At 41.4% G+C, this 24,949-nt stretch overlaps 1 protein-coding gene across 2 annotated transcripts in view; it reads left to right on the forward strand.

The window, feature by feature from the left end:
- The window catches only part of DOCK5 (dedicator of cytokinesis 5), a 233,154-nt gene that overhangs the window by 164,909 nt on the left and 43,296 nt on the right, over nt 1-24,949 (forward strand). For both annotated transcript variants that reach the window (XM_003823556.6, XM_024929894.4), the window contains exons 27-34: nt 4,296-4,391; nt 11,505-11,603; nt 15,586-15,680; nt 17,166-17,244; nt 19,413-19,513; nt 20,736-20,794; nt 21,112-21,266; nt 22,097-22,182. In XM_003823556.6, the coding sequence (XP_003823604.1) occupies nt 4,296-4,391; nt 11,505-11,603; nt 15,586-15,680; nt 17,166-17,244; nt 19,413-19,513; nt 20,736-20,794; nt 21,112-21,266; nt 22,097-22,182 (770 nt within the window). The remainder of the gene's footprint in view (nt 1-4,295; nt 4,392-11,504; nt 11,604-15,585; nt 15,681-17,165; nt 17,245-19,412; nt 19,514-20,735; nt 20,795-21,111; nt 21,267-22,096; nt 22,183-24,949) is intronic.

A 24,949-nucleotide genomic window follows, 5' to 3' on the forward strand; every position in this document is an offset into this window, starting at 1 on the left:
TGTTTATAGAAACCACATTATAAAATGGAATACATTTTCTCAAAGCATGTTGCGATTGGAGATTTGGTTCCTAACCAAGGACTTTGCACCAAATACGTAAATGTGACCAATCACGTCATAAACTCAATACTTTTTTAAAAGTAACTCTTATAATTCAATAATTCCTTAAAATAATAAAGTAAGCCTCCACACCCTATAAATTTGGCAGCAATGTACCTGGCACATTGGTTTAGCCAGGGATCAGTGTTCTAGAAATCATATGTTTATGATCCAAAGTTAATGTAAAACACAAGAATCGGAGCATTGGATTCTAGTCCCAATATTACCACTCTGCAGCTATTTGTCCTTAGTCAAATATCTCAGTGCCTCAGTCTCCTAACCCAGTCCATTGTATCTAGGAATTGTTCTAGACGACCTCCTTGGTCTCTTCCACTTCTGACCCTATTGTTTAATACGTCACATCTCTACCAACCTTCTCACCACCCAGAAAGACTCTTTGGAAATGACTCGAATGTATTTAAATCCTGTGCAAGGAGATTTAAGTTAGCTTTTTATTTTGGTATTCCCAATATTATGTTCCCTGTAATGAGCAGAGACATTCAAAATTATCGATCTTGGAGCTCTGGTAAAGTAGTAAGTCCAATCGTTTTTTGTCCATCATGATGGTACCTTTTTTTCTTCATAAACATTTTGAAATATGTGCACTAGTTCAATATCTCTTCCCTTATCCTCTCATCTCCTTAGTTAACTCAAAGCTCTAATTACTGACATTTGTTCTTCCTGCCTTTTGTTTTATTTTTTTAAACATTGCAGGATTCCCTCCTCTCCCCACAGCTCTGTTTTGGAATTGTCCTCGTTCTTTCAAGTCCAGCTGCAGTAAGCGCCTCTGTGAAGTTGTCTCTGGTGTGGTCCTGCCAAATTCTACTCATTTTTTTCATGCTCCCTTTGAGTTTCTTTTGAGGATTTTATCACTTTGTACATTGAGTTAGGAATGCAGCTCACAAATCCTTGGGAAGCTGCTCTTATGCTCCAGGCACTGGGATCAGCTAGGGCTATGACAGTGAACTAGAGAAGCAAGCACCCTACCCCCAGGAGCCCACCTTCTAGGGAGATTCTTGTGTTATGCTTATTTAAATGTATGTCCCAGCTGGGCACAGTGGCTCACGCCTGTAATCCCAGCACTTTGGGAGGCTGAGACAGGTAGATCACGAGATCAGGAGTTCGAGACCAGCCTGACCAACATGATGAAACCCCATCTCTACTAAAAATACAAAAATTAGTTGGGCGTGGTGGTGTGCACCTGTAACCCCAGCTACTCTGGAGGCTGAGGCGGGAGAATCGCTTGAACCCGGGAGGCAGAGGTTGCAGTGAGCCGAGATCGCACCACTGCACTCCAGCTTGGGCAACAGAGCGAGACTCTGTCTCAAAAAAAAAAAAATTTATGTCCCACTCACCCGCACCCCCACAATAGAAATCTCTAAAGGCTCAGAGGAGCCTTATTCATTTCATACCCTCCCCACAGGGCACAGCATGTGACTTGCACAACTATTTAGGGCCACACTAAGGAAATGTTATGTAAATGGAAGTGAAAGCAGCATCTCTTGGAGAGGCTGATTTTATGAATCACTTTCATTCAGGGAAATGGGAAACAAGTAAATGACTAATAAAAAGTGACGGAGGAAGAGAAGAAGGGACAGAGGGAAGCAGAGAGGGAGGGTGGACCCCAGATACTTGATACTGTAATTAAAATACATATAGCCATACCATAATTGAGAAGTCAAAAAACAATAGATGTGGGCATAGATGTGGTGAAAGGGGAACATTGTTACACTGCTGGGGGAATGCAAATTATTAGTACGACGACTATAAAAAACTATGAAAGACTATGAAAAACAGGGAATGCAAATTATTAGTACGACAACTATGAAAAATGTTTAAAGAACTAAAAGTAGAAGTACCATTCAATCCAGCAATTCCACTCCTGGGCATCTACCCAAAGGAAAATAAGTCATATGAAAAAGACACATGCACGTGCATGTTTATAGCAGCACAATTTGCAATAGCAAAGATATGAAACCCATCTAAGTGTCCATTGACCAATGAGTGGATAAAGTGTGGTATATATGCATCATGGAATATTACTCACTCATAAAAAGGAACAAAATAATGTCTTTTGCAATAACTTAGGTGGAGATGGAGGCCATTATTCTAAGTGAAGTAACTCAAGAATGGAAAATCAAATATTATATGTTCTCACTTATAAGTGGGAGCTAAGCTATGAGAATGCAAAGGCTTAAGAGTGATATTATGGACTTTGTGGACTTTCTGGGGAAAGGCTAGGAGGTGGGTGAGCGATAAAAGACTACGCATTGGGTACAGTGTACACTGCTTGGGTGATGGGTGCACAAAAATCTCAGAATCACCAATAAAGAACTCATCCATGTAACCAGAAACCACTCGTACCCCCAAAACTATTGAAATTAAAAAGAAAATTCCTATAGCCATAGACAAATCCTACCTGATCTGACTTCTATGTGGAATCTAAAAAAGTTAGACTCCTAGAAGCAGAGAGTGGAACATTCTTTACCAGGGGCAGGATGGGGAGATGTTGATCAAAGGGTAGAAAGTGTCAGTTATAGGATGAGCAAGTTCTGGGAATCTAATGTATGGCATGGGTGGCAGTAGATATGTTAATTTGACCGTGGAAATCATTACACGATTACATGTATCAAATCTTCATGTTGTACACACTGGATAAGTACAGTCTTTGACAGTTAAATTTGTAAAAGATAATAAAAATGTTAAGCAAAAAAATACAAATAGCAATGATTTAGTTATTTGAAGCATTAAGCAGGAGTTTCAAAATATCTATCATAAAGCAAGGACGGATAGAGGCTATGAAAAGTCAAGTTGCATGTGGGTAAGTCGGAGCCAAATGAGGGTAATATCTAGCTACAAAAAAGGAAAGAAGGTGAAAGAAAGAATGTGTACATCAGCCCTACTAATTCCAATAAGAAAACTGTTACTGTCCCCCTTTTGCAGCTATGAAAACTGCAAGCTCAGCGAAGTTGAATAATTGCTCAAAGTCACACATGACAGAGTCAGAATACAAAATCCTTGTATTAGTCTGCTCAGTCAGTCTTCTATAACAAAATACCACAGACTGCGTGGCTTAAACAACAGACATTTATTTTCTCACAGTTCTGGAGACTGAGTTTCTGAGATCAGGGTGCCAGCGTGGTTAAGTTTTGGTTAGGTCTCTCTTCCCAGCTTGCAGACAGCTACCTTCTTGCTGTGTGCTCACCTGGTGGAGAGAGAGATCCACATCTGTGATACTCATTTACTAAGAGCATTCATCCCATCAGTCCAGGGCCCCACCCTCATGACCTCATCTAACCTTCATTACATCTCAAGAGCTGCATCTCCTAATACCATCACGATGGGGGTTAGGGCTTCACATATGAATTTGGAGGAGACACAAACATTTACTCCATAACAATTCCCTTGACTTGAATTTCTTGGTTTTTTTTCTTCCAACACAGAAGGTGGTAAGAGCTTTGTATTTTTGCCTTTAATTTCCCACACATATGCCTAACTGACCTGAGCAATTCTTTTATTTTTATTTTTATTTTTATTTTTTTGAGATGGAGTCTGGCTCTGTCACCCAGGCTGGAGTGCAGTGGTGCGATCTCAGCTCACTGCAAGCTCCACCTCCTGGGTTCCCGCCATTCTCCTGCCTCAGCCTCCCGATTAGCTGGGACTACAGATGCCGCCACCACGCCCGGCTAATGTTTTGTATTTTTTAGTAGAGATGGGGTTTCACTGTATTAGCCAGGATGGTCTCAATCTCCTGACCTTGTGATCCACCCGCCTCAGCCTCCCAAAGTGCTGGGATTACAGGTGTGAGCCACCGCGCCCGGCCTGACCTGAGCAATTCTAATCTGCTCAACCTCAGAACAGAGTACGTCATGCTAATGGGGGTCCCCCAAAACTATTTGTTGAGTCAGTGGCCACAGTGAGCTCTCAATGAACCTGAGCAATCTGAGTTATTAGGAAGGCACTCGTCCCTGCACACCCACATTCATCTTTTAAGTGTTATGACTGATCATTTTCAACTATTTTCTTCATAAAGTTATATATTATTCTGTGAGACCATTTTCCACTTTTGGACAAGAGATTGCTTTGCAGGGAAGAGCCAGAAAGAGATCTAAAGACAAAACTCATCTATCTGAGGTTCCTTAAAGAAAGTGAAACTGAGTCAGAAGGAATGGAGTCAAATCCTGTGTTCCCTGCAGGGTGCCACTGCGGTGCACATTCAGCTTATAATGGAACGGCTGCTGAGAAGGATCAACCGGACAGTGATTGGGATGAACCGGCAGTCTCCCCACATCGTGAGTATCTCTTTGTTGGATCCCACGGCCGCTGCTGTTTCTCTGTCCCCTTTGCCTATCGGGAGGCTTTCGGGGCCAGTGGCTTGAGACTATTCTTCACATGGGCCTCTCGCATCATGGGTCATTGGTTATAACCTTAGCAGATCTTGATTCTGACATGGATTTTCTATTGAGAGAAAATAATCCAGCCTAGGCAATATAGTGAGACCCATCTCTACAAAAAATTAAAAAAATTAGCTGGGTGTGGTGGTGGCACGTGCGTGTGGTGGTGGCACGTGCCTGTGGTTGCAGCTACTCAGGAGGCTAAGGTGGGAGGATCACTTAAACGTGAGATGTCGAGGCTGCAGTGAGCTGCGATTGCACCATTGCATCCTAGCCTGGACAACAGAGCAATAGCCTGCCTTTGAAAAAGAAAAAAAAATAAAAAGCAGCAAGCAGGGAGGGAAGGGAGGGAGGGAGGGAGGAAGGAAGGAAGGAAGGAAAAAAGAAGAGAAAAGAAGAAAAGAGAAAAGAAAGAAAATGATCCAGTATGAACCACCCAGCCCCTTTGATTCAAGGAAGAAACCAAACATTTTAAAGAACCTGTGGTTAGCATGCTTGTGGAAAGGCCATTGTTGGTCTGGCCTCTTATTTTCTGTGCACTCTATCTAAATAGATGCCGGGTAACAACTATGATAGAGGCCATAGGTAGCTGTTGAAAGGCTAAGTTGGTGTCATCATTAAAGTGAAGCATCTTTTGCTTCCTATATTAAAAGCTTCCTATATTAAAATCGAATTAGATTTTAATTAGAGGACATAGGAAAAGAACTATTTCAAATTCCTATCAGATAAGAAAAATTCATTTATTTCACAAATACGTATTTAAAAACTGCCATAAAACAGGCACTGCTCTGGACACTGAAGAGGTACCCATAAACAAAACAGAAAAATCACTGCCTTTGAGGAGCTGACATTCCAACAATAACGACAGCAGTTACAGCAAAATAAACTACATAGTGTTAGGAGGCAACAGGGGCTAGAGAGAAAAAAAATGAGCAGGATAAGGGAAGTGAGGGTGGGGGAGTCATACCTTTAAATAAGATGATTAGGAATTTTACCAGAGAGGGTAAAATTTGGGTAAAAACTTGAGGAAGGTGAGGGAGTGAGCCGTGTGGCTATCTGGGAAGGGTCTTCCAGGGAGAGGCCACAGCCATAGCAGAAACCCTAAGACATGCCTGGTCAGAACCTGTAGGGTGATGGAGCTGATCCTAATAAGAATAAAGAGAAATGATTGCAAGTAAAACTGTCTTTCTGCTGGATTAAAACCCAATCTCTGAGCCGAGGAGTTCGAGACTGGCCTGGGCAACACAGCAAGACCCCATCTCTACAAAATTTTTTTTAAAAAATTAGCCAGGTGCAGTGATTAGTGCCTGTACGCCCAGCTACTCTGGAGGCTGAGGCAGGAGGATCGCTTGAACCCAGGAGATCAAGGCTGCAATGAGCTATGATCTCGCCATTGCACTTCAGCCTGGGTGACTGAGTAAGACCCTGTTTCAAAATATAAAATAAAATAAAATAAAAATCCAAGCTCATCCAAAACATATTATAAAAGGATTTAGATCTTGTATTAGTGGATTATCAGTTAACTAGACTAGTCCTACATCTTTTTCTCAAGGAAGTGTCTGAGGGAACAAAGGCTAATATGGAAATTGGAGAATTCCTCATGTAAAATCAAGGCTTTTATCTTTAGAACAGTCAGATTGTTGGCAAGGAAATACTATTTTTTTTTTTTACCAACAGAAAGAGGGAATAAAACCTAAAATCTATCAATTACTCTTTATTTCTAGGCCCTGATAATATTGCTGTTAATCACTTGTGCAAAAATAAAATCTATAGCTTAACTGATCTGTCTTTTCCACCCATTGACTATTGAAGAGTAAGAATGACTTAGGAAGCTGGGTGCGGTGGCTCATGCCTGTAATATCAGCACTTTGGAAGGCTGAGGCGGGCAGATCACCTGAGGTCAGGAGTTCGAGACCAGCCTGGCCAACATGGTGAAACTCTGTCTCTACTAAATATACAAAAGTTAGCCAGGTGTGGTGACGCATCTGTAACCCCAGCTACTCCGGAGGCTGAGGTAAGAGAATTGTTTAAACCCAAGAGGTGGAGGTTGAGGTTGCAATGAGCCAAGGTCACGCCACTGCACTCCACCCTGGGTGACAGAGTGAGACTTTGTCTTAAAAAAAAAAAAAAAAAAAAAAAGACGTAGGAGAGAAAACTAGTCAAATCACTTATATGTTTTATATGTTTAAAAGTTGGGCATGTTTTAACAGCATTGCTTCACTAATCCCTTTATAATTTACTGAAATTACTAACAGATGGAGTGCAATTTAGCAGATCAAGATGGAAAAAAACAGGATTGAAGAACATTGCGTTATGCTAAAACTGATATACTTTTAGAGTAGTTTACATATTTTGTGAAATTTAAGAAAAGACAATGTACCATTAATTGCTATTGCCAAGCCATTTCTATCATACATTATAAAGAAAGATTGATATGGGAAATGATATATTGGCTTATAGATAATTACATACTTGAATTCAAATTTCCTGAGCTCCTTTTAGGAATCAAATTGCATGTTGTCTCCCTTGTTTAAACTCACTCAAGGACATCAGCTCCATATGTTTGAAGGGAAGGGCAGGACTGGATGTAAAGGCAGCAGTACTCCCGCCGTGCTTCCGCTAAAATGAAATGATGAGAGTGGGAATGACGTAGATCCACGGAGTGATGGCGGTGCCAAAAGAAGCAAAGTGAAGTGGGAATGATAAGCATAAGAAGGAAAAAAAGTGAGGGGAAAATGTACAGACAGACACAGACAGTCGCGAAGAGAGATGTGGAAAAAGAAAATCTACATGGCTTGATACAGTTTATTTCAGATATTCAAGAATGGTTAAATATTAGGAAATACATGTATAAAATAATATCAATTCAATAAAAGGAAAAAAGCCTTATAATTTTCTTCATAGATGCCAAAATGATATCTGATTATTGTTACATTTTTTCCCAAATCAAGAAGAGGAGGGAACTTTTTAGCGTGAAATCACCAGGCATCATGATACTCAATGGTCGTTAAAAAAGGGAATCAAGATATTTAGGCCAAGCACAATGGCTCACACCTGTAATCCCAGCACTTTGGGAGGCTGAGGCAGGAGTATTGCTTAAAGCCAGGAGTTTGAGACTAGTGTGGGCAACATAGCAAGACCTTGTCTCTACAAAAAAATTAAAAGTTAGCCAGGCATGGCAGCATGTGCCTGTAGCCCCAGCTGCTTAGGAGGATGAGGCAGGAGGCTTGCTTGAACTCAGGAAATTGAGGCTGCAGTGAGCTGTGAAGGTGCCACTGTGCTTCAGTTTGGGCGACAGAATGAGAACCTGTCTCTATTTAGAAAAAAAAAGGTATTTAATTTCAACACTGTTGTTTAGCTTTTTCTATAATTTCTAGCCAATGTAATAAGAAAAAGATACTAAACATAAATATTGTAAAAGTAAAAATAATTGTCATTATTTTTAGCTGAAATGACCAGCATATCTACAAAACCCAAGAGGGTTTACTCAAATTTTAGTAAAACTAATAAACAGTTTATTAAACTAACCTGTTTGTTTATTTTGTTTTGAGACAGGGTCTCACTCTGTCAGCCAGGCTGGAGTGCAGGGGTGCTATCTCGGCTCACTGCGACCTCCACCTCCCAGGTTCAAGTGATTGTCCTACCTCAGCCTCCCAAGTAGCTGGGGTTACAAGTGTGTGCCCTGACACCCAGCTAATTTTTGTATTTTTAGTAGAGACGAGGTTTTGCCATGTTGGCCGGGCTAGTCTTGATCTCCTGACCTCAAATGATCCACCCGCCTTAGCATCCTAAAGTGCTGGGATTACAGGCATGAGCCACTGCACCCAGCCTCTAACCTGTTTTAAAATAAATGATATTTAATGCCTGTTCTTTAACAATGGAAGCTATTTAGAGATTATAAATGAGAAATTCTATTTAATTTAGTCACAAAAATATCAGAGTAAAAATAAATACTAGTTACAAATAAATAGCCAAATAGAAATAATAATGGGGCCTGGCATGGTGGCTCACGCCTGTAATCCCTGCACTTTGGGAGGCTGAGGCGGGCAGATCATGAGGTCAGGAGATCGAGACCATCCTGGCCAATATGGTGAAACCCCGTCTCTATTAAAATACAAAAAAAAAAAAAAAATAGCCAGTTGTGGTGATGCATGGCTGTAGTCCGAGCTATTGGGAGGCTGAGGCGGGGGGAATCACTTGAACCCCGGAGGCAGAGCTTGCAGTGAGCTGAGATCACGCCACTGCACTCCATCCTGGTGACAGAGCGAGACTCCGTCTCGAAAAAAACAAAAAATACATAATAATGGAGAGCTTGCCTGTCAGACTTAGTGGACACATATCAGCAGAACAGAACCATGATAAGTGAAAAGGAGACTTTGGATTATATGAACATTTCATTACCTTTCTAAAGGGGAAATGAAGGTTTTTAGTAAATGTTATTTAGAAAATTAGTTAACAATTTGGGGCTGGGTGCGGTGGCTCATGCCTGTGATCCCAGCACTTCGGGAGGCTGAACCTAGCAGATTGCTTGATCCCAGGAGTTGGAGACCAGCCTGAGAAACATGGCAAGACCCTGTCTTAAAAAAAATACACAAAAATTAGCCCGGCATGGTGACATGCGCCTGTAATCCCAGCTACTCAGGAGGCTAAGATGTGAGGATCGCTTGAGCCCCAGGGAAGTCGAGGCTACAGTCAGCCATGATCGCCACTGCACTGTAGCCTGGGTGACAGAACGAGACCCTGTCTCAAAGAAAGAAAAAGAAAATTAGTTAACAATTTGGAAAAAAATTGTTCAACTTCATGCTATACCCACAAAATAAATGTCAGAGCGAAGTATTCAATTAAAAAAAGTTGTATCATAAAGCACTAGAATAAAATAATAAATAGATAACTGATTTGAGGAGGAACAGGATTCATGGATTTTTTATAGTTAAAATACAAGAAAACGATTTTACTAGATAAAATTTTAAATCCCTATATATGAAGATTATATATATATATATATGCAAATTAAATGTCAAGTCCCAAGCTTTAAAAATTTTGTAATATAGGTGACAGGTGGCTAATAAACTTAATATACAAAAGCTATTATAAGCCACTAAGCAAAGATATTGTTTTAGTAGAAAAATGAGTAAAGAATGGGTGCAAACAGCAACATGAGAAAGCTAAATGGCCAAAAAGTTCATGGACAGACTGTTTAATTTAGAGAAAAGGAAATGAAAGTGCAAAGTGAGATTAAACCTCTGAGTATTAAACCTCAGTGTTAAATTCTGAGTATTAAACCTCTAATACTCAGAATAGGCAAGGTCTTGGAGAAACAAATTGTGTTAGACACCGTTGGGAAAACAAGCTATATGATAATTTGGCAATATATATATATCAAAGGCCTTAGTACAATAAGTTTACACTGCTTTATAATTGAAAAAATAAACTTTTTTTTTTTTTTTTTGAGACAGGCTCTGGCTCTGTCACCCAGGCTGGAGTGCAGTGGCAGAATCTCAGCTCACTGCGTCTCTGCCTCCCAGGTTCAAGCAATTTTCCTGCCTCAGCCTCCCGAGTAGCTGGGATTATAGGTGCCCACCACCATGCCTGGCTAATTTTTGTATTTTTAATAGAGATGGGGTTTCACCATGTTGGCCAGACTGGTCTCAAACTCCTGACCTCAAGTGATCTGCCCACCTTGGCCTCCCAAAGTGCTGGGATTACAGGTGTGAACCACCCCACCAGGCCTAAAAAATAAACTTTTTAAAACAAAAGAGACAGTCTAAGGCATACGTTCAGAAAGAGATAGACATGGACAGTCTTTCATTGTTCTGCTTGGGGAATCTTTCCCTCTGTTTTAGAAGCAACTGTATGTTCATCTCTCCTGTGCTAAATTCCTTTGTGTTATTTTCATAACTGCATGAATACAGGAGGTTAGCACCCCTGGATCTTTACTCCCTGTCTAAAAAACTAAGTCTATAATTCACATTTTTTTGGTCTAGGGGATAGCACCTTGAATATGTAATTCCTGAACTCACAAATGGAAGCAATGTTAATTAATCATCTAGTTATTGATTTTTTCTCTTCAAGTCAGGGTCACAATTCACGTGGGTAGTATGTTGGAACAACTGACTGAAGGGCTCTGGAGTTGGAGAAGTGGTATCAGGTTGTATTAGTCCGTTCTCATGCTGCTAATAAAGACATACCTGAGACTGGGTAGTTTATAAATCTGGGTAGTTTATAGAGGAAAGAGGTTTAATTGACTCACAGTTCGGCATGGCTGGAGAGGCCTCAGGAAACTTACAATCATGGCGGAAGAGGAAGCAAACGTCCTTCGTCACATGGCGGCAGCAAGAAGTGCCAAGCAAAAAGGAGGAAAACCCCTTGTAAAACCATCAGATCTCGTGAGAACTCACTCACTATCACGAGACTAGCATGAGTGTAACCGTTCCCATGATTAAATTACCTCCCACCGGGCCCCTCCCACAACACATGGGGATAATGGGAACTACAATTCAAGATGAGATTTGGGTGGGGACACAGCCAAACCATATCACAGGTATTCTAGCAGGGAGTTTTCATCATCATCGCTTGCCCTCCTCTCCTCCATGCTCAGTGTTGCCACCTCTTTTCCTGCTAGCCTTCCTCCCCATTAAGATTTGTTTAACTAAGTATTTCAGACATTTCTCCATGGAATTCTAAACTACAGCTCTGTCTCAACAAGAAACCCAAAGCCCCACAAGTTGTTACATCTTCACTGGTAATCTCATTGAGGTGTCCTGTCTATAGGATTCCACACTTCACAGCTGTTAATGAGATTTCTTCACTCAGACCTGGAAGGAGGTGGTTTGAAGCAGAAACCGCAAAGCACGTGGCCTTTGGACCTTTAGAATGCAGCGTGTTTCCAGTGTGGTGGGGTACCTGCGTGGCTCGGTGGGTGGGAAAAGCCAAGTTCATGGGGCTCACATAGTGTTTTTGTCAGTTGGTGGTCTAAGGAGTCTTGGATTTGTGCTTTCCTTTTCCTTCCAGGGGAGTTTTGTGGCTTGCATGATTGCCCTGCTGCAGCAAATGGACGACAGCCACTATAGCCACTACATCAGCACTTTCAAAACCAGACAAGACATCATCGTAAGTTGCCTTTACTGGTCCTGGTAACCTGAAGACTTCTTATATTTGTTTTAAAAACATGACTGAAGCTGAGCATCGTGAGTCCAGCGTTCTCTTCCCATGCACCTCCAGTGCTATGTGGCTGTCCACAGTGATTACAGAAAGGAGAGAGCTGATTCCTACTTTCTCTCTTTGATAGGATTTGAAAAAGAGTACAACACATATACCAAGAGGTTATCACACACTTTAATCTCTCTTGGATTTAGAGAGAGCCCTTATTTAGCAACATTTGGGAGATGTTTTTTGCTCTGAAAACAGGATTTAATACTTGGTACAGTAACTACTTATGGCAAGGATTTTAGAAGGCAGGGGTGTGCAAAGTCTCCTAAGACGTGGTTGATACCATCATTTTGGTGAGGGCAACAAAAAGAGGTAATCCCTGCCCTTTACAACTGGTCCGTGTGGCCTGTTAGGAACCTGGCCACACAGCAGGACATGAGCAGCAGGCCAGCAAGCATTAACTCCTGAGCTCCGCCTCCTGTCAGATCAGCAGAGGCATTAGATTCTCATAGGAGCTGAATCCTATTGTGAACTGCACATGCGAGGAATCTAGGTTGCCAGCTCCTTATGTGAATCTCACTAATGCCTGATGATCTGAGGTGGAACAGTTTCATCCCAAAACCATTCCTGCCCCCATCCATGGAAAATTTGTCTTTCCTGAAACCTGTCCCTGGTGCCAAAAAGGTTGGGGACTCCTGCTTTACAATATTTGTAAGTTATCTTCAGATGAAAATATTTTGTTCTCTATTGTTTTAAGCAGGAAAATTGTTCTCATAGTTGCTATGAAGCACTCGTCTAAGAGGCTGAGTTAGGCCTCCGGCTGTGTCTTCACGGCACCTTCCCTTCAGGGGATTGTTAGTGGCCCTTCAGACGTCCATGAAGGTGTTATTAGACTTTGCAGAGCAGTGGACAGGATGTGCCGCTGGATTAGCACACTGTTGTCATGTTGACACTAGTCTTTGGATAACTTCCCATCATCTGTGCGTACTCCAGTCTCTTTGTTCTAGATTTTCCACTTTCTGCCTCTGTCATGCTGAGTAGATGGCCAGTGCCCCCATGGATTCGCAGCTCCTTCCTTGCCCATTACCCACCTTTCTGCCATGCCCACATGATGGACAAACATACAAGGAATTGGAAGGAAAGTGCTGTTTGTTATTATTAGTTGGTTCCATGGTGGACTCTCAATGCCGTGTTAGACTACGTGGCTTTAGCTGAAGGTCTCCATGAGCCTCTGCTTGGGCCATACCCTGGCAGGCAGCATGGCATGGGAATCATAGCAATATGTAGATGCGCCTGTGGAGACCAGGCGCAAGAGGCCCAGGATGGGGGGTGGGGGGTGGAGGAGGAAGGCCAAGGTTAGCCATGTGTTCTCTACAGGCAGGTGGTGTAGCGGGTAAGAGCACAGGCTTTAGAACACACAGCTCTGGGTTTGAATTCTGACCATTCCACTCCCTTGTATGCAATTTGGGGCAAGCAGTTTAACCTCACTGAACTTCAGTTTCCTCATCTGTAAGATAGTACCCACCTTGAGGGTTAATTAAGTGTTGCTTGGCTCCATGCATGGGAAATGCCCAGCTTCGTGCAGGTAGGCATGTAGCTAATGCCTATGAGGACTAGCTGTTTGTAACAATAATTGTATTATTATTGCTATATAAAGTAAAATTAACAATAAAAATTTTAGGGATTTTGTTTCAAATTTCCTTCAGAGAGCAGGCAAAATAGGGAAGTTTTAAGGTCAAACCCTGACAATTTGGCTCCATTGTTAAGTAAGAAAAAAAGGGGCATACCTCCTGTTTGCCAGCATGGTGTTGAGCTCCTCCAGCTGTATTATGTAATTAAAAGAGGATCATTATCCTCACGAGGGAACTAAGACCTGGAGAAATGAGGGAACTTGCCTGAATTTAGTCCCCAGTGGCTGAGCTACCGTGCACAGCTAGGCCTTTGCCTCCCTGTGGCCTTTCAGTCCCTCATGCTGCCTTCTGAGTGAACCGCATGAAGGCCCTTGGGAAGTGGTGGATAAAACCAGGCTTTGGGATTCCCTGTGAGTTTCCTTTATCATGCCATCTCATTAATTTAGATTTCCAGGAGTTAAATAGAGAGTCTGTATCTGAAGCAAAAAACAAGTATCTAAATTTAATCCTTGCTTCACAAACCATGAATTCTTATGGATTTAGAAGAAAAGTTAACAGAATGGCTAATAAATTGGTGGAAGCACTTAAAATATATAATGAGGCCGGATGTGGTGACTCATGCCTGTAATCTCAGCACTTTGGGAGGCTGAGGCAGGTGGATCACTGGAAGTCAGGAGTTTGAGACCAGCCTAGCCCATGTGATGAAACCCCATCTCTACTAAAAATACAAAAAATAATTACCCAGGGATGATGGCAGACACCCGTAATCCCAGCTCCTGGGGTGGCTGAGGCAGCAGAATCGCTTGAACCCGTGAGGTGGAGGTTGCAGTAAGTCGAGATTGTGCCGCTGCACTCCAGCCTGGGCGACAAAGCAAGACTCCATCTCGAAATAAATAAATAAATAAGTAAATAAAATATATGATGAAACGAATTTGAATTCATTAATTATGTCTAGGATTTCAGAACTGAGGGTGGGTATGTCTAACTCGCCATAAAACCAGGGGAGAATCCACAGTTGCACACACACACTGGCTGGCCAGGGAGAGTCATTCCCCATGCCGTTCAGCATCCAAAGTATAGGAAGTTACCCAGCTTGACCAGCATCTCAGAAAAATATGGTTAGCAATAGGACCTGGGCCTCCTGTCTCTCACATACTGTGTCCAGGCAGAACTGTGTAGGTTAGTGCCAGAGAAACTGGACAGGACTTTCAAGAATCCCAGTGGAAAAGGCCTAAATTTAGCTAACTAATAAAAATGCCTTCAAAACATTTTAGCTTTGATTTCAACTCTGATTGTTCTATTTCTGAATTAGTTTTTGCTCACAGTCCCCTTTGGAGCAGAAGAGCTCTGTATGCTTAAGTGATTAGTTATTAGTCATCACCAGCCACTGTTACGATCCATTTTGAAGGACCGTTTAGGACCTTTCTTCCAGGCTGCACATGATAACGTCCCTGGCGCAGGAAGAGTGGTGATTCTGCTTCTTGTGTGTATCACTGTGTCCTTTTCTAACCATGATAAAGGAGAATTGAACTGAAATCTATTAAAAGTATCCATTTCCCCACAATTGTTGGTGAATTATGTTTAAGTGCATGAGATACATTCTGACAACCTGTGGCAGCAGAGGAAGAAAGAGATAAGGGTTGCAAACTTGGGGTCCAAAGCTCCAAGTTCTCATCCAGCTCTTCTCCTTCCCACTTTCTTTTTTTCCTTTTTCCTTTTCTTTTCTTTTTTTTTTTTTTTTTTTTTTTTTGAGATAGAGTCTCACTCTGCTGCCCAGGCTGGAGTGCAATGGCACAATCTTGGCTCACTGCAACCTCTGCCTCCTGGTTTCAAGCGATTCCCCTGCCTCAGCCTCCCGAGTAGCTGGGACTACAGGCATATACCACCATGCCCGGCAAATTTTTGTATTTTTAGTAGAGATGGGATTTCACCATGTTGGCCAAGCTGCCCACCTTGGCCTCCCAAAGTGCTGAGATTACAGGTGTAAGCCACTACACCCAACCCTCCTTCCTACTTTCTATGCCCTTAAGTGAGTCCTTTAGTTTTTCTCAGCCTCAGTTGTACCATTTGTAAAATGTGGATGATTCTTTTTGTCCTCATCTTCCTTATAGGGTCCTACAATATAAAAATCAAATTGCATCACAGCCAGCTGTAAGAATGCTTTGTTATTCCTAAAACCCTTGAAAGATGGGCTGTCACTGTGGGGCTAGGAACATCCTGTTCTGAGGTTGTGGTTCTGCTTGTATACACGCCAGAATAAAGACTATGAATGTAACCCAGTTTTCCCCCAACCACTCCTCTGTTCTCCGCAGGACTTCCTCATGGAAACTTTTATCATGTTCAAGGACCTGATTGGAAAGAATGTCTATGCCAAAGATTGGATGGTGATGAATATGACTCAAAACAGGTGAGACAGCCCATGGCTGGCCCTGAGGCATTTGTCTGAATACCTAAGGCTGCTGTGTGAACTTTGGGAAATGTCTTTAAATCCCTTTGCCTTAAATCCATCATCTGTAAAGTGAGGATCTTCCTGCTCCAGAGGTCCTAATTTATGTGCTCATGATCTTGATTTTCCCAGGGTAATTGCCTTTGCTACACCACGGGCTCTCTACTCCCTTCTCTAGCGTCGTCTCTTCAGTGCTCTCATGGCAATTGTCATCCTCAACTCTCCACTGCACATTTCCGTGGCTCCATGTGGCCTGTGTCATCCTGATATTCAGGGCTCACCAGTTAGTGTCTGTTCTATGACCGGTCCATGATGTATTTAACCAGATTCTTCTTATGAACATTTAGATTCTTTCCATTTTCTACTAATGTGAAATAGCACTGTCATGGCCTTCCTTGCTTTACATATTTAAAAATATCCATGGTTATTTTATCAGGATATACTCCTAAAATAATTTAGTAGTTCAAAAGTTTGGTGAAATTATAGGGCTTTCGATACACAGTGCCAAACTAAGTAGTTGCTTCTGCTACTTCCCTGTGTATGCTACCTGTACTCCAACCAAACTGGCCTCTGCCCAGTCCCTGAACACATGGTCTGCTCTGCCTCACACCGGTCTCCCGCCAGCAGTGCCTTCCCCATAACCTCTGGCTGTCAGCATTCCAGCTATTCTATAAGGGTCTTCTCAAGCGTCACCTCCAGAGGAAGCCTTTCTGACCTGGATGTCATCTCTTCTTCCTTCGATTTTCCATACCCCATTCAAACCTTCTTGTAGAATTGTTTTCAGATTCTATGTTGGGTAATAGATGTACATGTTGTTAATTTCCCCAACCAAGCTGTAAATTTCTTAAGATCAGAAACTGTGTCTTTCAACACAGACGTGAGCCTGTGCCTTGCAATTGCTAGCCCACAACAAATACTTGTTGAACAGAAGTGAAATGAACTGAATATATATTATATTAAAAGAGTGTTAGAGTTTAATGAGATAAATAAACCATTATTGTAAGCATTATTATTAACTCTACATGATACCCAATTCTGAGTAATTCTACTCTAACACCTGATTAGAAGAAGCCTTCTCTGCTATGTACAGATTAGATTTAAAAAATTACACCAGAAACCCTAAGCTTAAACAGAAGGATCATAATAGAGTCTATATATATTACCCTCCTCTGAGGCTTAAGAGTCCTGGTTTGCAGTCTCAGATCTACCTTCAATTACCTAAATTGGGATGTGGCCCTGAGTGGCTCTTCTTATTTGTTCTGTAAACTGACCTCCTGTGCCCCATCTGCAGATGGTGTTAATGCTGTTGTCTGCAAGGACACTGTTAGATTATGAGGTCTTATGATGCCAAGTTCAGGTTTGGTTTGGTTTAGTTCTTAATATAGGTGGGAAAAGGTTTCAAAGGACATACAGTTGGCTTCTTTATCTGGTGTTTTCCTTCCGCAGGGTTTTTCTCTGTGCTATAAATCAGTTTGCTGAAGTTCTCACAAGATTCTTCATGGATCAGGCAAGCTTTGAACTTCAGGTAGGCATGTGACTCACCTACCTGCTTCTAGAATTTTTGGCCATGGCAAGAGAACTATATGAATTTGGAAAATGTCTCCTCAGATTTCACTGTTTTCACATGAAAAAGGTTTTCCTGTGTTTTTTCATATCCTAAAGCACATATGCCTGTCACACTGTCCTCCAAACACAACAAAATAGGGGTGGTTTCTTCTTTCCATAAAGGTTAACATATGTAAAAAAAAAAAATCTTAAAGAGTAATAGTAGAAGATCAAAAATATAAATAGTCCTCCTTGTCGCTATAAACATTTGGAGTTGACCCTTTGTATATTTACACAAATGCACATAGACACACATGGCTACAAATAAGCACACAGGTAACTCTCCTACCTACAAATGAGTTTGGTTCTAAAGAACAGTTCTTATGCACAGTTTGTTGAAAGTCCAAAGGAATTGCAAAATGGATGACCACTAGCTCTATCTTCATTCATTCATTCATTCACTTATCCATTCATCCATTTAACAAATGTTAGAGTACTTACATGTACAGGGCCCTATTTTGCGCCCTGGTAGGGGCATTTCCCTGGTGAAGGCAGGTAAGTTCCTTGCTCTCATGGAGCTTACCTTCCAGAGTACTCCGCATTTTGTGGGTGATGTGCTTTCTGTGTTCTTTGTCTTTGCGTGTGTCTGTGGAACTGTTATCAGTGGAGGTCCTTGACTACAGATTGTCCAAGTTCTTGACGTTTTGAACAAAATGCACAAACAAAGCAATGAAAGAATGAAGCAATAAAAGCCAGATTTATTGAAATGAAAGTACACTCCACAGAGTGGGAGCAGGCTCAAGCAAGTGGCTCAAGAGCACTGGTTACAGAATTTTCTGGCGTTTAAATACCCTGTAGAAGTTTTCCCATTGGTTACTTGGTTACACCCTATGTAAATGAAGGAGTAGCCTGTGACCAGTCTGACCCTCCCACCAATTGTGGGAGGGGACCAATCAGAGGTACTTTCAATTTTTCATCTGCCACAGAGTGCAAAGGGGTAGCCTCTGATCCTTTTGTTACTTGGGTGTGGAGAGGTGGGGTTTTCCTTTTGATTCAGTTCTAGGAAGTCAGTGTGAATTGGCCTTCAGTGCCCTGCCTCCAGGCCCTGTTTTCCTGCCTCAGAACTTTAAAAGTTGAAAATCATAAGTAGAGGAAAGTATACACACATACAGACACAGAGATGCATACACATATAGATGAATATATATTGTATGTATGTGTATGTATATTTGCCAAAATGGAATTGAGCTGTGCAGTTCTTTGGTACTCTGTTAATCTATTTTCCTTTTTCAATGATCTGTGATCTTTTCAATAATGTTGAATATTTTCCTGTTTTTAATGGCTGAATATCATCTGTTCTATGACTGGTCCATGATGTATTTAACCAAATTCTTCTTACGAACATTTAGATTGTTTCCATTTTCTATTATATTAAATAACACTGTGATGGACTTCCTTCCTTTAAATATTTAAAAATATTCGTGCTTGGCTGGGCACGGTGGCTCACGCCTATAGTCTCAGCACTTTGGGAGGCCAAGGCGGGCAGATCACCTGAGGTCAGGAGTTTAAGACCAGCCTGGCCAACATGGCGAAACTCCATCTCTACTAAAAATGCAAAAACTAGCTAGGCGTGGTAGTGGGTGCCTGTAATCCCAGATACTCGTCAGGATGAGGCAGGACGCTTGAACCTGGGAGGCGGAGGTTGCAGTGAGCCGAGATTGTACCACTGTAGTCCAGCCTGGGCGACAGAGTGAGACTCTGGATCAAACAACAACAACAAAATCTGTGGTTATTTCATCAGGATAAAGTCCTAAAAGTGTTTACTAATTCAAAAGTTTTGCAAACTTTTAGGACTTTTGAAACATAGTGCCAAAGTACATACTATAAATAGATACACTTCTTGGCAGCAGTTTACCTTTATCCCAGGAGTAAAGAAAAATATAATAGCTTAAATTTTTTTAAAAAGCTTAACATTAAGTCTCAAAACTTTTAGGATTGAATAATCAAAACCTAAGAAGAATGTAGATTGTATTTTGTTCTTTCATTAATCTCTTGTTAATGACTTTTTGCCATGTGACATTGTTTTATTATGGCCCTTATTAATGTTATTTTTCATTTCCTTTTACCCACACAATTAATTTTGAACAGCTCTGGAACAATTACTTCCATTTGGCAGTTGCATTTCTCACCCATGAGTCCCTTCAGCTTGAAACCTTCTCACAAGCCAAGCGCAACAAAATTGTTAAAAAGTAAGTGTCCTTTTAAAGTTAAGATCGGGAAGGGGCTTCTTCCGTTTGTTTATATTGAGAGCAATATTTTAGATATCACAGAAATTACTATTTAGTGGCTACCCATGTTGTTAGTGAGGTAAGTCTTCAACTAATTACTTAATAGACCTCACATTCACCCAGGTTCAGCTCTCTTTTCTTAAGGCCCAACCATCTTCCCATCAGTCATCCCATGCTTTTTATCAAATCTGTAGCTGGAGACGGACCTTGGCTGTCAGCGTGCCCATCCCCAAGAACAGCTGCGCCTCTGCTGGCAGCTTCCCCAAATTGCAGGCATAGTACCTCCTCATTCATAGCGCTTCACAAAGCACACTCCTTCAGCACAGTTGCTCCACCTTCCTGCCGTTTCAGCAGAGAAAGCCAGGTCTCAAACATTGCATTAAAATGCCCTCCAGATTCCTGGTTTGGAATTCAAAATGGAATTATGTGCAGAAGTGATAAGAGATTTAGGGAAGCATTTCATTTCATTGGGAGACTGGAATCCAAAGATCATGTCGTTAAAAAATAACTTGAGGAATGCATTATTTGAAGACTTTGAAATTTTAGTTGTGTTCCCCTTGTTGGGATATCTGCGATATGTAGGAAAATTATTTAGTGTCCCTCTACTTCTGGTTCCTCCCTCAAAAACTGCCTACATATATAAAAACAGCAAATTATTTTTTGCTCCTAAGGACCAATTTTTATCCCTTTGTGGACAGTATCACTCCCATTGAGAGTGCATGGTGTAGAGCCTTCCAATGTGAATATTTTGAAAAACACGCTGGAATGGGTGTATATTACCTCAATATCAGTCTATAAAGTATATAAGTATTTAGTCACCTGTTAGACATTAGTCACAGTACTGTATGATCATACTTCATTCACCTTCCTTTTCATCAATGTTTGCCGTGTTTTGTTTGGCTTTGTCTGTGCCTCACTCTTCTCCCTGAAGTGAGTTTGTTAATCTCATCTTCTCAGTTATTTTTCAGCGTTTCCATTTGGCTTTATTCTGCTGTCAAGGTCCCCCGGCCTCTGTGCGCCTCATTCCTTTTGGGGGCTCATTTAGGTATGAACCTCATCTCTTAAGGTTGGGCCTTAAGAGTGACCAAGAGAGACACAGACTGTTTTTACTTTCCTTCTTATTGTGTTTATGCAATTCATTTCTACTGCAAATCCTCCTTCTAGTTTATGATCTTCTTCCTAGATATGGGGACATGAGAAAGGAAATCGGCTTTAGAATCCGGGACATGTGGTATAACCTGGGTGAGTGTCTAGCCTTGAACAGGCCTGATCACAACCTCTGAGTGATAAGCATCCCACGATGAAGTCTTTTTTTTTTATTTTAATCCAGATAACCCTGAGATGTATTTGTCTGTGTGTCTGGAAGTGAAAGTTGATTTGTGGGTTTCATTGACAATGAACTGTCTTTTACTCTGGCATCCACATGTTATCAGAATCTGAGTCACTCACTTCTGAATTGAGTTGTTTTAACCTTTTCTTTTCTTATGGAACTTGTGGAAGAAGATTTTAACACTTTCAGTGAAATAATTTTTTAATATCTTCATTCACTTTCGTTTCAGGTCCCCACAAAATCAAATTCATCCCATCCATGGTGGGTCCCATTCTGGAGGTCACTCTGACCCCTGAAGTAGAGCTCCGGAAAGCCACAATCCCCATTTTCTTTGATATGATGCAGTGTGAGTTCAATTTCAGTGGAAATGGCAATTTCCATATGGTAAGAAGTGGCAGACCGCGTAATATTAGTAAATGGACATATAGTCAAATCATAACTCATTTCTTTCTATATAGAGAAGCAGTAACCTAAATAATGCAAGTCCATGTTGATCTGAAAGTTCACTTTACATTTCATTTTGTAAAGCAATTAGAGATAGAGTCAGACAGTGCAACCCAGAGCCTGGAAAAGATCTTTTTGCTACATGTCTTTCCTAAGGCAACACCTGTCTGTAGAAAATTAAAGGAAGTTAACTTCATGCATTTTAATCCTAGCTGTTTCAGTATAGCCTAGAGAATAATGTAGTGAATTGAATTTAAAAACCTATCTATTATAGTACGGCTGAAAGCGGTACAATGGATTAAGTTCTAATCCATTACTCTATAGCTTTGAGAATGTCATTTTCCTGGTATGTCTTCCCTGTGCCTCTGTTTTCTTATCTACAAAGTGTATTAATATTGAAAGGACGATTTCGCATCTATGAACCTCTGCAAAAGCAATCTCACTGCAGAGACTTAGACATGAAACTGAAGTAAAATAGAAAAACAAGAATTATTATTCTATTTTTATATGCATAGTTGTAACAGAAAGCAATGTTTTGGATAATATGTTTTTAATCAAATGTAATGCAAAGGACAAAGTAACATGAGACTTTGTTAGAAGATTTTGATAGGGCCTTGGTGCACAGTTTATGAGTGACCCTCTGTGATCCTCCCTGTCTGTGCTGGAAACAGTTCACAACTCAGTGAATGGGTTGGCCAAGTCTAGAAAGTTGGCCATGTCTTCTTCTAAGGATGCAACATTTTCCTGTGAAATTCTGCCTCTACTTTCAGTTTGAGAATGAGCTGATCACAAAGCTGGACCAGGAGGTAGAAGGGGGCAGAGGAGACGAACAATACAAGGTTCTTCTGGAAAAACTGTGAGTATTTCAGGAACAAAACCTGAAGTCAGTGGTGTCATTTAGTAATAGAGAAATACAGGGGTCCTGTTGCACCGATAGAGCAATTGAGTAGTCTTAGAGTCACTAGGGCGACCCCCACTGTGGTCTTCAGTATGGTTATGGGGTGTATACTGTCCACAGCTGACATTGTTTATCTGGTGGGAGTCAAATGCTGGTATTTTCCTGGCCAGCCTGGCCCTAGAGAACACAGCAGATGGAGGCAAGGAGGAGGTGCAGAGTGGTGGCATTTTGCCCAGTGTTTGAATTTTTGAACTTCAACAAAAGTATTAGCACTTCTAATTATAACTGCAAAGTAACAATTTAAAGGAAAAAATATTTCAAGGTCTGCTGTGTATGTAAAAAATACCTTAGGACCCATAAAGGACATATAACCAAAGCAGTTCTGTCTCCAGCCAGGTTGGTCTTTTTCCTGCCCTGTCATCCACCCCATCCAACACATCTGTACCTCTTTCTGGGCTCCCATTATCACCACTGTCCCCTCTTCCCCCACCACTACACTCACCTATAACCCTCTTGCCCTCCTTGGCACATGTGGAGTAATGAAGAGTGGGAAAGTGATTAAAAACACATAGGTGTTGGCCTCAGTGAGAGATTGAACTTCAAACCCTGTTTTCGCCACATATTAAGAGTTTGGCTTTAGTCCAGTGATTCTGCATATCCAACACTTCATTTTTTTCCCTCTCCAATAATAACATCTATTTTTTGATATCATCATGAGAGTTACAGGAGATGATGTGCTAACATAGCATCTGTTGCAGAGTTCATGACTAATAAATATTGGCTGCTCTAGTGTTCATGGTTGTTATTATTACAATTTGTTTTTGGTGTTTGTTTTTAAGAGATAGGGTCTCTCTCTCTTGCCCAGGCTGGAGTGCAGTGGTGCAATGATAGCTCACTAAAGCCTTGAACTCCTGGGCTCAAGCAGTCCTCCCGCCTCAGACTCCCAAGTACTAGGACTACAGGCATATGTCGCCATGCCCAGCTGTTTCTTATTTTTACTTGTGTAGAAATGGGGTCTTGCCGTGTTGCCAAGGCTGGTCTCGAAATTTTGCTTTAAGTGATCCTCCCACTTCAGCCTCCCTAGTAACTAGGACTGTAGGCGTGCACCACCATGCCCAGCTGGTTTTCATTTTTATTTTTGTAGAGACAGGGTCTTGCTATGTTGCCCAGGCTGGTCTGAAACTCTTGGCCTCAGGCAATCCTCCAGCCTCAGCTTCCTAATGGGCTGGGATTTACAGGCATGAGCCACCACGTCTGGCCTAGTATTATTATTATTATTATTTACAGGCCTACCCTTCATTCAGGTTGTAACTACTCTAGACCATTGCTTTCTCATGTTCCCTGAACTTTTCTAGTGTTGACCAACTGCATCTCCAGCTGGGTGCTTGCCTCAGTCACTTAGTTGTTCACCTGTTTGCCTGTTTTGTGTGAGTTTTGTGGATGAGAGTCTGTGTTTGAGGACAGTGCTCCCAACTCTATTCTTTTTTGAAGATTCTCTAAGGAACCAGCACTCTGAATACCGAGAAATGGAATTGAATTGTATTTTCAGTAGAGATGGGGTTTGACCATGTTGGCCAGGGTGGTCTCCATCTCTTGACCTCGTGATCCACCTGCCTCGGCCTCCCAAAGTGAGCCACCGTGATGGATGCCTGTAGTCCCAGCTACTTGGGAGGCTGAAGCAGGAGAATCACTTGAACCTGGGAGGCGGAGATTGCAGTGAACCGAGATTGCACCACTGCACTCCAGCCTGGCTACAGAGCAAGACTCCGTCTCAAAAAAAATAAAAAATTAAAAAAAAATTGAATTGATGAATAGTCTGTATTTTAAAGGACTAGAAGCCTTTCTTATTTTGTTTTTAATAGTGACAAGACCTTTTGTTGGTCTTTTTTATCCTGTTTCCATTAAGTCTCTCCATTTGAGCTTCAAACCTCCCAGTTTATATCTTTTGCAATTCTGATCTTATATGGAATTAAATGAAGTTATGCACATATACACACAATGTTTACACATGATATGTTACTTTTTTAAATCCTACAGCTCATTTGTTTTACATAAGGATCTTACTTTGTTTTCTTCATTCTTCCTAGATCACTAACTTAGAAAAAATACGGATACATAGGTCTCCAGTGCCCAAGAATAACCCTAAGTCTGGATTAATGTGTTGGACCCATTTCTTTCTCTTTCCCTCTCCCTCTTTTCCCAGGTTTTCTTTTAATTATCTAATCTAATAAGCCCCAGAACTTGGCTCTGTGTGGGTCCAAAGGGACAGGATTTAGACTGAAAGTTTAGCCTCAGTTTGCTTCTTTATAACTCTGCATTTTTTTCTGAAGCTAACACTTTTATCTAAAGAGCCGCATTGCAGGAGATGTACTAGGTTCCCAGGTTCCTCTAGGCTGGGCATCCGTACGAGGCATTCCAGAATGTTCAGAGGATGCCCTGAGTGCCAGGCCTTAGGGAGAATAAAGACATAGGAAAAATGGTCTCATACAACTAATTAGAGTCCTCACAGAGCACACACGAACCTTTTGAGCAAGGGTTTGTTGACTGAATAAAACACAAACAAAAACAGACATTGAAAGAAGGACATTGTGTGCTCGGATTCTAAGTGATGTTGGGACTTGAGCTGAGTCCTAAAGAAAACTGGAACTCGAGTCCACAAAGAAGCGCAGCATAAGTGAAGGTCACAGGATAGGAAGGTGTTGCATGAGGTGTGTGTGTGTCGGCT

The sequence above is a fragment of the Pan paniscus genome, chromosome 7, assembly GCF_029289425.2.
Source record: "Pan paniscus chromosome 7, NHGRI_mPanPan1-v2.0_pri, whole genome shotgun sequence".
In the NCBI taxonomy this organism is placed as follows: domain Eukaryota; kingdom Metazoa; phylum Chordata; class Mammalia; order Primates; family Hominidae; genus Pan; species Pan paniscus.